Here is a 12,870-nt window from a genome sequence, read left to right as displayed (position 1 = left end):
GGATGATGCTTTTCCGAAAGTCAGATGGTATGTCGCCAGACTCATATATTCTACACACCAACGTGAATAGTCGTTTTGTTGCCACTTCCCCCAATGATTTTAGAAATTCTGATGGAATGTTATCTATCCCTTCTGCGTTATTTGACCGTAAGTCCTCCAAAGCTCTTTTAAATTCCGATTCTAATACGGGATCCCGAATCTCTTCTAAATCGACTCCCGTTTCCTCTTCTATCACATCAGACAAATCTTCACCCTCATAGAGGCTTTCATTGTATTCTTTCCACGTATCTGCTCTCTCCTCTGCATTTAACAATGGAATTCCCGTTGCACTCTTAATGTTACCACCGTTGCTTTTAATGTCACCAAAGGTTGTTTTGACTTTCCTGTATGCTCAGTCTGTCCTTCCGACAATAATATCTTTTTCGATGTCTTCACATTTTTCCTGCAGCCATTTCGTCTTAGCTTCCCTGCACTTCCTATTTATTTCATTCCTCAGCGACTTGTATTTCTGTATTCCTGATTTTCCCGGAACATGTGTACTTCCTCCTTTCATAAATCAACTGAAGTATTTCTTCTGTTACCCATGGTTTCTTCGCAGCTACCTTCTTTGCACCTACGATTTCCTTCCCTACTAGTGTGATGGCCCTTTTTAGAGATGTCCATCCGTCTTCAACTGTACTGCCTACTGCTGTATCTATAGCGTTAGAGAACTTCAAACGTATCTCGTCATTCCTTAGTACTTCCGTATCCCACTTCTTTGCGTATTGATTCTTCCTGACTAATGTCTTGAACTTCAGCCTACTCTTCATCACTACTATATTGTGATCTGAGTCTATATCTGCTCCTGCGTACGCCTTACAATCCAGTATCTGATTTCGGAATCTCTGTCTGACCATGATGTAATGTAATTGAAATCTTCCCGTATCTCCCGGCCTTTTCCAAGTGTACCTCCTCCTCTTGTGGTTCTTGAACAGGGTATTCGCTATTACTAGCTGAAACTTGTTACAGAACTCAATTAGTCTTTCTACTCTTTCATTCCTTGTCCCAAGCCCATATTCTCCTGTAACCTTTTCTTCTACTCCTTTTCCTACAAGTGCATTCCAGTCGCCCATGACTATTAGATTTTCGTCCCCCTTTACATACTGTATTAGCCTTTCAATATCTTCATATACTTTCTCTATCTGTTCATCTTCAGCTTGCAACGTCGGCATGTATACCTGAACTATCGTTGTCGGTGTTGGTCTGCTGTCGATTCTGATTAGAACAACCCGGTCACTGAACTGTTCACAGTAACACACCCTCTGCCCTACCTTCCTATTCATAACGAATCCTACACCTGTTATACCATTTTCTGCTGCTGTTGATATTACCCGATACTCATCTGACCAGAAATCCTTGTCTTCCTTCCACTTCACTTCACTGACCCCTACTATATCCAGATTGAGCCTTTGCATTTCCCTTTTCAGATTTTCTAGTTTCCCTACCACGATCAAGCTTCTGACATTCCACGCCCCGACTCGTAGAACGTTATCCTTTCGTTGATTATTCAATCTTTTTCTCATGGTAACCTCCCCATTGGCAGTCCCCTCCCGGAGATCCGAATGGGGGACTATTCCGGAATCTTTTGCCAATGGAGAGATCATCATGATATTTCTTCAATTACAGGCCACATGTCCTGTGGATACACGTTACGTGTCTTTAATGCAGTGGTTTCCATTGCCTTCTGCATCCTCATGTCGTTGATCATTGCTGATTCTTCCGCCTTTAGGGGCGATTTCCCTCCCCTAGGACAAGAGAGTGCCCTGAACCTCTATCTGCTCCTCCGCCGTCTTTGACAAGGCGGTTGGCTGAATGAGGCTGACTTCTTATGCCGGAAGTCTTCGGCCGCCAATGCTGATTATTTATCAAAATTTAGGCAGTGGCGGGGATCGAACCCGGGACCGAAGACGTTTTGATTATGAATCGAAGACCCCTAGACCATGGGTCCAGAGTTATGGTGAGGCATTGGCGTCGGATGTTGTCTTTCAGCATCCCTAGTGATGTCGGTCGATCACGATACACTCGCGACTTCAGGTAACCCGAAAGCCAGTAATCGCACGGACTGGTGCCTGGGGACCTGGGAGGCCAAGCATGACGAAAGTGGCGGCTGAGCACACGATCATCACCAAACGACGCGCGCGAGAGATCTTTCACGCGTCTAGCAATATGGGGTGCGGCGCCATCTTGCATAAACATCGTACGTTCAAGCAGATGTTTATCAGCCAGGCTGTGGATGATGCGGTTCTGTAACATATCGGCGTACCTCTCACCCGTCACGGTAGCAGTTACAAAACCATAATCACGCATTTTCTCGAAGAAAAAAGGCCCGCTAACGGTGTATGTGGCAAATCCAACCCATACCGCGACTTTCTCGTCGTGCAATGGAGTTTCCACGACAGTTCTAGGATTTTCGGTAGCCCAAATTCTGCAGTTGTGGGCGTTGACAGACGCTCGGAGCGTGAAATGAGCTTCGTCGGTCCACAACACGTTACTCAACCAATCGTCATCTTCCGCCATCTTTTGAAATGCCCACACCGCAAATGCCCTCCGCTTCACTAAATGGCAAGGTAACAGTTCATGATGCCGATTGATTTTGTACGCATAGCATCGGAGGGTACGCCTAAGTGACAACCAAACAGTAGTGTATGGAATGCCGGTGCGACGTGTGACTGCACGAACGCTGACTTCCCCGTGCATAGACGAACCCACTACAGTCTCCATTTCTTCCTGAACTGTCTCAGCAGCATTACGCCTTGTGCTCGGTCGGCCACTACGGGGTCTATTGTCTAAACAACCTGTGGAATGAAACTTCGAAATCATTCTCGCCACAGCTGCATTTGTCAACGGACCTTTACCCGTTCGAATCCCCTTCCTATGGCGATAAGATTGTAGCGCTGAAGTAGCACATTCCCCATTCTGACAATACAGCTTCACTAAAAGCGCCTTTTCAGGTAACGTCAACATGCCGCGACTGCTGACGGATCTGATTGTCTCTCTCATTACAGGTTCTTTTATACAAGATTGACATGCGCAGTCACTGATGTTTTGCTGTCCGGCGCCATCTGTCGGACATTTTGTGAACTTTTTTTTTGTTCTAATAAAAGCCCATGTCATTCCAAGCATGTGTGTAAATTTTTACCTCTCTATCTACATTATTCCGTGGTTTAGTAAGTTTTCAGATTTATACTGACTTTTTGATCACCCTGTACATACGAGGGGACATGTGTGCAACTCTGTCTCTCTCTCTCTTTGTATGTGTGTGTGTGGTCAGTGTCATGGCGAGCACGAACAGCCATGCAGCGTGAAGCAGCAGCCCAGCACCAAAGACAGAGAGCAGAGAGGTGCGCTGCGGACAGAGTGAGGTGTGGGGCGGCAGGCGGGGCGGTGGTCGCCGGGTGCGGCGGCATACTAACAGGCAGCGGCTGCGGCTGCGGCTGCGGGTAGGGGGCGCTCACGCGGCGGCTACTGACGTGCGGCTCGCCGGGCCGGTGCAGCGTCTCCTCGTGGTCCAGCAGCACCTCCACCGCCTCCACGAACTCCTCCGAGATGGCGTGCAGCAGCGCGTCCTTCGTCTCCACCTTGTACTCGATCAGCAGCTCCACCATCTCCAGGTTCTCGTTGTCGATGGCCATGAGCAGCGCGCTGCGGCCCAGCGGGTCCACGCAGTTGATGTTGATGTAGCCCGTCTCCTGCGCCCGCTGCAGCATCCTGCGGACACACACACACGGCACTCGCTACGCGCGTCGACACACAGCGATACAAAAACGACCGCGTGCCCTAGCGATGCCCTTAGTGACTTCTCCGAGTTTTGCTATTTTCGTAACTGCTTCAAACGTGTTTGTGATTACTAAAAGGTCGCATTACTTAAAAAAAGACCTCGAGCATCCTTCCACTTTCTGTACTGTGCCAGCAGTGATACGAGGCATTGTCAGGAACACTCTATATATAGATCATATTCAGTCATGTCAGTATCAAAGTGTAACATTTGCCTTAATGACTCAGTGTCAACATGCAATGTTTCGTGTAGAGGGGAGAAGTATAGATACCAGCTATCTGGTACATTTTTCCAGACTCTGCTACCTATCAGTACCACGGTTGTGATACTGCAATCGCATTTTGCCAGAATTAAAAACATCGAAGATGGCGAGTGGCAGGAAATTCAAACACGTCAGTGGGAAGTTGAAAACAGGCCAGCAGCTGCGTGTATAAAGTGTTAGGAAATTTAAAAACTGGCGGAAAATTTAAAGATCAAAGATGGTGCAAGGTGGGAAATTTAAAAAAAAAAGGTGGGAACCTATAAAAATCAAAGATGACATTGTCAGGAAACATAAAAATTGAGGGGAAATTTAAGTAAATCCAAGATGATGGAAGCAGCGCAATTTTGATTTCTGCCCCATTTCTCCCTCTCTCTCTCTCTCTCTCTGGCCATCACGGCAAAGTATTAAAATGAAGCATATAAATGGCACCGAGTTGCATTAAGTCAGCTGAAAGTCAGAGGCAAATACCAACTCGTATATATATCTAGCGTAATATTAAAGTGGTGTGTAACATTAAAATGACTCCAAGGTCAAAGAAATGCACTTCACATCAGAATTGGCGATCACGAAAGTTAAGGAATTGTGTTACCCAGGCAGCAAAAGAACACAAGATGGACGAAGCAAGGAGGCCATAAAAAGCAGAATAGCACTGGCAAAAACAGGATTACTGGCCAAGAAAAGTCTTCTAGTATCAGATATACGCCTTAATTTGACGAAGGACGTCTTCAGTTGAGCACTGTGTGGTAACAAAATATGGTCTGTGCGAAAACTGGGCAGAAGAGAAACGATGCATCTGAGATGTGATGCTCAGCAGAATATTGTAAATTACCTGGGCTAATAAATTGAGGAATGAGGAGGCTCTCTGCAGAATCGGCGAAAAAAGGAATACCTGAGCAAGACTGGCAAGAAGACGGGACAGGGTGGTAAAACACCTGTCGAAATATCAGGGAATAACTTCCACGGTACTAGAGGGCGCTGTACATGGCAAAAACTGTACATGAAGATAGAGACTGGAATACTTTCAGCAGATATATGAGTGTGTAGGTTGCGATCAGTACTCCAACCGAAAGATTGGCGGAGGAGAGTTATTCGTGGTGTACCTCATCAAATCAGTCAGAAGACTGAGGACTGGAAAACAAGGGACAGAGAAAGAAAAAGCACTGTCAGATTGCCTTAGAGGTGTCCAACACCGCAATATTGTAGCAGACTCGTAAATAACGGTGGGAAATCCAAGTAGGAGCGTTTCTATAGACAATTACGTATTCATACACACATACACAGGGCACGGTTAAATTGTGCTAATATCCCACGCTTGTGCTGCCACCACTGGGGTAGCGCTGGAAGAAGAATGACATTTTTATTATGCACAAGCAAAATTGCAGCAGAGTTTCTTGTGTGGTGTTCTAAGCATACAGTACCGCGACCGCCCTGCACACTGACAGGACACGGCAGGCAGACACACGGTGCGTGAACAAACATCTCGCCTCACCCTGGCCAGCTTGTCGGATGTTGATCAATGTGTGACATTGTGTCACGCAGTATTAGCAATATCAGTGTCACACCATGAACAAAAAGAAGGGTGTACTCTTCCCAGACGAATCTGACCTCCCTCAATTTCCAGGGTGGTTCTCGTCATAAACTCGTTTCGGCATAGGACGGGAGCCGAAATAATCGCAAGAATGTCGCGGACACAGAACAGTTTGGTAGTTGTGGGGGCACAATTGCACGAGACCCCAAGCCGTCACTGATAATCGCAGGATGGATTTTTAACACCCAGATGAAGGTTGTGAGTTGTATGTGTTTTCACATAAGAGAGTACGATTCAGTACTTTAAACATATAGACAGATCATCATTAAGAGAAAACGCATATGTTCTGTCATTTTCTGTGTTGCTGTGCAGTCAAAAAATGGCTCTGAGCACTATGTGACTTAACTTCTGAGGTCATCAGTCGCCTAGAACTTAGAACTAATTAAACCTAACTAACCTAAGAACATCACACACATCCATGCCCGAGGCAGGATTCGAACCTGCGACCGTAGCGATCGCTCGGCTCCGGACTGTAGCGCCGAGAACCGCTTGGCCACTCCGGCCGGCGCTGTGCAGTCATTCTGATGCCCGGGATCATAAGAGTTTTCCCTTTGTCAGAGTCGCATGATTTACCCATTGCATCACGTGTCAAAGCTAGAATGATTCTCCGCAGGTCTATCTTCTGTTTATATACCGGAAACGTTCCTCTTTGTACGTGGTCTCCGTATTTTGGTACATCTGGTGAAGAACCCTCGTGGGTGTGACTAGAGACGCTGAACACTTAGTGTGATGCGGTGCACGAGGCAAATCACGCGACTTATTGTTCTCAGACTGTCTGGAAAATGCTTGTTGACGTACTTGGATAATTCCTAGGCCTGCAGCCTCTTCTCGATCTGCGAGGCAGGATCAGATGTAGTCACTGCCTCCTTCTGTGCGACTACTCCGCGCCCTGAAGCCATCTGACTGCTTTCAAGTGACTCCGCGACCGCTGGATTGAACAACAAAGACGGCAGTCAGTCTGTATGGCTGCATCTTATGAACCAGGAGGCAATAGCGATGTACCGTCGAAAGGTAAAATGGCAACACAACGAGCCAGCTACCCACGCTGCCCACACGGTAGAGGTAGCGTTGGTTAGTGCGCTTGGGAATTGTCCTGCTGGCGGGCACACTCCTACAGTTCGTGTCGAGGTATACTAGCAGTCTTGTCACCAGAAACTGTCTCGTAACTCTTCTACAGAATAATTTAATGACTGTCACACACTGATGACAACATCACACCAACACTTTCATTTTCAGCCAACTGTTTCTGATCTCAAACTGTAAAATTACTTGGGTGTGCACATCGCAGTCGCCTATGCGTACCCTTGACGGCGCACTGCAAGCGTCTCCACAACCAAACAGACACACGTAAAGCACTCTCACGTGAAATGTGTTGTATTTGTAACGACAGCATATAAACATTCTTCATGTAACAGGAAAACTGCCACCGTACCCTAAGAGCATTTACTCTCTTGCGCAGTGACATCACATTCTTAGTGATAGGTGCAACTTTTTTTCCAGTGTAGGACTTTTGCTCCCTGACCACGGTTGTTCTTTGTCTGAGCATACTCGCGACCGAAAAGCTCGTTCGTCGGCTCTGCGTGACGCGACTGCAGCGAGGAGCAGTGAGACGTCCCGGGGTTGGCAGCACTGCAGCTCGCCACACACTGCACATAATTAGAGCTCTTCATTTGGCGACCATTACGGTAATTGGTTTTTAACGGCGGGGAGAGAGGACGCGATAGAGGGTGTAAACGGTGCCGCGGCTCTGCAAATCTGCTGCGCCTGTCCATTTTGCAAATGTGGATGGCGAGCGGGGAGGGGTGGGTGGGTCTCTCTCTCTCTCTCTCTCTCTCTCTCTCTCTCTCTCCCTCTCTCTGGTCTCTGCAGCTGCGGGCGCCGACCCCTTCGCCCACTTAATCGTCTCGGTCGGCGAACAAAATTTATGACAGCCAGTTGCGGAACGATGAGTTGCAAGGGTGCGGAAAAAAGATTCTTCAGTTTTTAATTAACAGCAACTCATGTGTTACCTAACTTTTACATACTTCCATGGAGGCACGTCGTTGCCCAGGCAGTGCTCTTTTAGTACCCATGCAACTCCGGTCTCGTAAGCAGGATGCATTTATTAACAAAAAAACTTTTTTTTTTATTGATGATGATTCTTGCGCTGTAACTCCACCGACCGATGTGGTGCAGAGTTCACCACACTGCACTCGCATCCGGAAGGACGAGGGTTCAAAACCCTCATCCGGCCATCCACATTTTTATTTTTTGTGATTTTGCTAAATCGCCCAAAGAAAATGTTGGGATGGTTCCTCTGCAAGGGCGCGGCCGATTTCGGTCCCCGACCTCACCACAATCCGACTTGTGGTCTATCTCTAATGATGTTGACGGGACGTAGATCTTCTGTATCAATTTCACTAGAATCTTCAACTTTGGTCAAGGACGTGTTGCACTATTGCTGTTGGTGCAAGACTTAAGAGAAACCGGTCCTGCGCTAAACCTACAGTCAGCAGGTGGCCCATCGTCAGTCGGAACAGCAGAAAATACTTGCTGAATGATAGTCATAGTCAGGCATTTCTGATATCGCATTCCTGTGATTTCAGCGTAAGGGGAACACTTGCATCGTTAGAACGTGTCCTCCGTTCAGTGAATGATGTCTCAAGATTACTCAAGACCGTAACATTTTCAGAATGAATGCATGAAATGATGACCAACGATTTCATTTTCATGCTGCAAATCTCGTCACTGTTTGTCTTTTTGTCTTGACACTCACGTCTTGTGCTGATAGATAAAGACCTGAGACCCCCACATAGACGTCCCTTTTAAGAGTGGCAGTGTGGCGTGAACTTAGGAGGACGTGTCTGATCCGGCTATATTTGCAGACAGTCAAAATCTGACCAACAAATTTCCTTCGAAAGTAAACTCATAAGAGGGTTCCTGATCACATCCGAATATGGTTCTAGTCAGATGGGGCAAGAGCTCACACAGGTAAGTCTGTCATAAATTCTTTGAGGTTTAAATCCTTTAGGTGCCAATTTTTTTGTCACTGCCCACACATTCGCAAGATCTCAACAAATGTGACCTTTTCCAGCAGATACCCTACATCGAGGAAAAATGTGAACAATTCACACTGTTTCTGCTGTGGTCTTCCCTTTAGAGACTGGTTTGATGTAGCTCTCCATGCTACTTTATCTTGTGCAAGCTCCGAATAACTAATAATTAAATATTGTAAGCCGGACCCTTCATATGTTCTTCAGTTATTAGGAGAAAAAATTGACTTGTAAAAGACATTTTTTAAAAAATACACGGAACAGCAAGACTGAAATTGGTTTGAGCTTTCGTTTTGAATAGTGTGGTAGAACAGTGTACCTAAAGTAAAAATTGCACGTAAGTCAGTACTTCAGGTAAAAATCAGTATTCACTCCACCACGAATTCCACGGTTTTCAATTTTTTTTTACATAGAGTTCACAATATACTAATTATTTGAGAAAAGTTTCATTTGAATGTCTATTACAGTTTTTGAGCTACGGAATTTCAAAATACTAGCGAAAACCACTGGCCACCACGTCTAGGTCCCCCTTATCAACAAGAGCGGAGGCGTGACAAGCAACACGCAGAGTTCTGCCACGTAGAGTACTGTCGCACATACGAACTTTATGCCCGTCAACAGATAGAGGAATACCACTGGAGCCGCAGTGCAGGGTAAACAGTTATTAAGCCGCGGGCTTGACAAGCGAAACAAAGCAGAACAGAAGAGTGAAGCTTAAAGTTTCAACACGCCCCTCCTCTCGTACAGTAGGACCGTTCACGCACACCTGTATTGCAAGACGCAGGCACTAAGCTATAAATTTTTTATTTTAAAAATTTGAACTTGACTGATTTGAGCCCCATAACAATCACACAGACTCCTAGTGTACCTGATGCAGCCTCCACTTCCCCTCGTATTTCTTTCCTGTAAAATCTTCGGACTCTCGAAAGCGATAGGTCACGGAATAGGATCTCAAGACTACGAGAGTCAAAACAGTCTCACAGTACGAAATACTCTAGTTCCTGTGAACCGACAATGTCTGTTATCGCTTTAGCGAGTCTCAGCAAGTCCAAACCAGCAACGAGAAGCTCTTCCCGATACTTGTACGATCTAAAACAATACCGCCACAACGAAATAATACTGTCTCGGACTGCATCACTGATAGGTTACCGTGCAGCGGAACTACCATTTTTCACAAAACTGTTCTCACCTGAATGAACCACAAATTATATCAGATTATGAAAATTGCAAATTTGCGAACGATCACTCGCGTTTGTATGCCGTAGAACGCAAGCGCACACACTCTTGCCCCCATAGTCCGGGATTGCCGTCACGAGTCTAGAGACACACGTAACTGTCCTAATTGACTCAGTGTACTCAACTGTTATTATACAGTCATTAAAGTAATAACATTAACTCTTCGGAAACGTTTGAGGAGGGGAAAAGTTATATCTGATTTACAATATAAATGTTACCGATGAAATTACTTATATTTCTAAAACAGACTTTTATTTTCGGTGTTTCTGAATCGTTTACAAAATTCCGAGAAAATTTTTAGATGAATTCTTGAATCGTGAAATTTGATTTCATTTGAGACAAGATACACAAGTTGCACGGACTTATACATCCATATTGCGACAGGAATGAAAACAATTGTATACAGAAGACGTGTTCCGTAGATTTGATTCGGTTTGTAATTGATTACAACAAAACCTAGAAATTAGGTTGGAAAGTATCAAAGACCGGTACATTTCGTAAACTGACTTTGTAATGATGGTGAGTTATATCATTCTTTGGGTTGGAGCCAGCTTTGCTCAAGTGTGAGGAACGGAAGTCGTTCGATAGACTCTCAGGTCAGACTGTTTGGCTTCCAATGTGTTTTGTCCTGCACCGTCGATTTCTTAATCAGAAGAATATAAGAATGTGTGAAATTAGTACTTGTATAATTCTCACGACGTAAATCAGAATGTAACAAATAAGAAATTCTGATACTAGGATGTTAAAAAAATTGCTCCCATGTTCGCTTCACAGTGTTTGGAATCTAGAATCTGAAGAGAGAGTTGTTGTGGACTGTGGCGTCCAGGTTGATGAAAATCTCGGTGCTGCTCAAAAAGACTAATAAAAGTTTCCTGGTAGGACAAATGCATGGGTTCTACGGCAACACATACAAAACAAAAGTAACACATAATACTGAATAGTAAAATACATCACTCAACTTTGCTAGCGTCGGTTACAGCAATTGTCGAATACAGGTTTAGCCTATCCATGCCACAGCAATTTTAGAATAGACGTTTAGCGTATTTGCCCTGTGCTGACTACTTTTTCATGTACACAAACTATGTAATGTGCTCCGAACTAAAGGCAGGAGAAAATTAATCTTCTGTCTTGATGTAGTATTCGAAGGACAGTTCGAACGTGGCGGTACTAAGTCTCTAGGCAGGCTTTCTTTGTCCAAACCACATAATTCTATTCACTGTTCTGATTCTAATTAAGAATAACCACCGTCTATCGGCCACTGTATTCATTGAACGACTCGAAGGCTTGCAGACACGACGAACGGTCTGCAGGAACTCCCTAGCAAGACTTAAAAACTTGCAGTCACAACTTGCGCTCGTGCACGGTTATTTAGGCGGGCGTCTCTCTTCTTAGGAGTCCGCACCTTGTGGTCCAGTGGCTAGCGTTTCTGTCTCTGGATCACGGGGCCCCGGGTTCGATTCCCGGCCGAGCTGGGAATTTACTCTGCCCGGGGACTGTGTGTTTGTGTTGTCCTCATCATTTCATCACCATCATCATCATTTGTGACAGTGGCTAGATCGGTTTGAGCAAGAAAAAGTTGACTGTGTAGAACTTGGTACTTTGTACGGGCGGTGATGACCGCGCAGTTGAGCGCCCCACACACCAAACGTCATCACCACCTCTTCCCGGTGGCGCTGCCACCCCATCGCGTGCGACTCTCGCGGGCGGCGTGGGCGGTTTGCGCGAAGCGACGTTCCGGCTGCGGACGGACGTCCACAGTACATGTGCTTCCAGCTGCCGCATAACTCTTCTTGTGCGCCATCTCAGTGCACCACGGTTGCTAACACCAACTACATCTACATCAAGATTTACGTCTTGTAATTTTTCCTCCTATCTACGTGATTATGTAGCTCTCAATTCGTTCGAGCAATCAGTCATTCATGATAGGAAACACAGTCATAGCTCAGTCACTCAAAATGATTCAGAAATTTTACTTGTTAGACTGAAATCAGGCGGTGATTCTTCTTCTCTGCAGGCTCGTGCTTTGCGGCAGTCTGCTAATCTGTACAAATAAAATGCCTCGTATTTTTTGGAGCGTTGTATAATCAGTCGGGAAATCTCAGATTTGGCTTTGATGAAGTTTAACCTTCCGAAGAAGTAATGGAGCTCTTGGATTATTAAACACAGGTTCGTATCCAGTCTTTCGGAAGTTCCCTTCTGATTAACAACTACGCAATATATCGATGAATATCATTAATTCTCAAATGTCAAATACACACCTTTTGTATGAAGGAGCAATATATATATATATATTTCCCTTTTAATCGTACAGTTCGTATCAGTTATCTTCTGTCATAAATCTCAATAATCAGATTACAGTTCTTCAAACAAAGCTCAAGCTAATCGGCACGAAGACAATCTCGGAAGCTTTTTCTTCTAACAACTACCAGAGAGAGTACTACAAAGAATAATTATGCGCTCATGGCATAGCCATTGTATGAAACTACAGGGTGATTCAAAAATAATACCACAACTTTAGGAATTTAAAACTCTGCAACGACAAAAGGCAGAGCTAAGCACTATCTGTCGGCGAATTAAGGGAGCTATAAAGTTTCATTTAGTTGTACATTTGTTCTCTTGAAGCGCTGTTGACTAGGCGTCAGCGTCAGTTGATGCTAAGATGGCGACCGCTCAACAGAAAGCTTTTTGTGTTATTGAGTACGGCAGAAGTGAATCGACGACAGTTGTTCAGCGTGCATTTCGAACGAAGTATGGTGTTAAACCTCCTGATAGGTGGTGTATTAAACGTTGGTATAAACAGTTTACAGAGAATGGGTGTTTGTGCAAAGGGAAAAGTTCTGGACGGCCGAGAACGAGTGATGAAAATGTAGCACGCATCCAGCAAGCATTTGTTCGCAGCCCAGGAAAATCGACTCGCAGAGCTAGCAGAGAGCTGCAA

The 12,870-nt window shown here is 45.2% G+C and overlaps 1 protein-coding gene across 1 annotated transcript in view; it reads right to left on the bottom strand.

Moving 5' to 3' along the window:
- LOC126474850 (transient receptor potential-gamma protein-like) overlaps positions 1-12,870 on the bottom strand; it is a 240,523-nt gene that overhangs the window by 59,491 nt on the left and 168,162 nt on the right. The window contains exon 3 of the mRNA XM_050102330.1: positions 3,510-3,747. Within this exon, the coding sequence (XP_049958287.1) occupies positions 3,510-3,747 (238 nt within the window). The remainder of the gene's footprint in view (positions 1-3,509; positions 3,748-12,870) is intronic.

The sequence above is a fragment of the Schistocerca serialis genome, chromosome 4 (assembly GCF_023864345.2).
Source record: "Schistocerca serialis cubense isolate TAMUIC-IGC-003099 chromosome 4, iqSchSeri2.2, whole genome shotgun sequence".
Classification (NCBI taxonomy): Eukaryota; Metazoa; Arthropoda; class Insecta; order Orthoptera; family Acrididae; genus Schistocerca; species Schistocerca serialis.
Note: the sequence above shows the minus strand (reverse complement) of the source record. Positions and strands in the feature narration are given on the sequence as shown.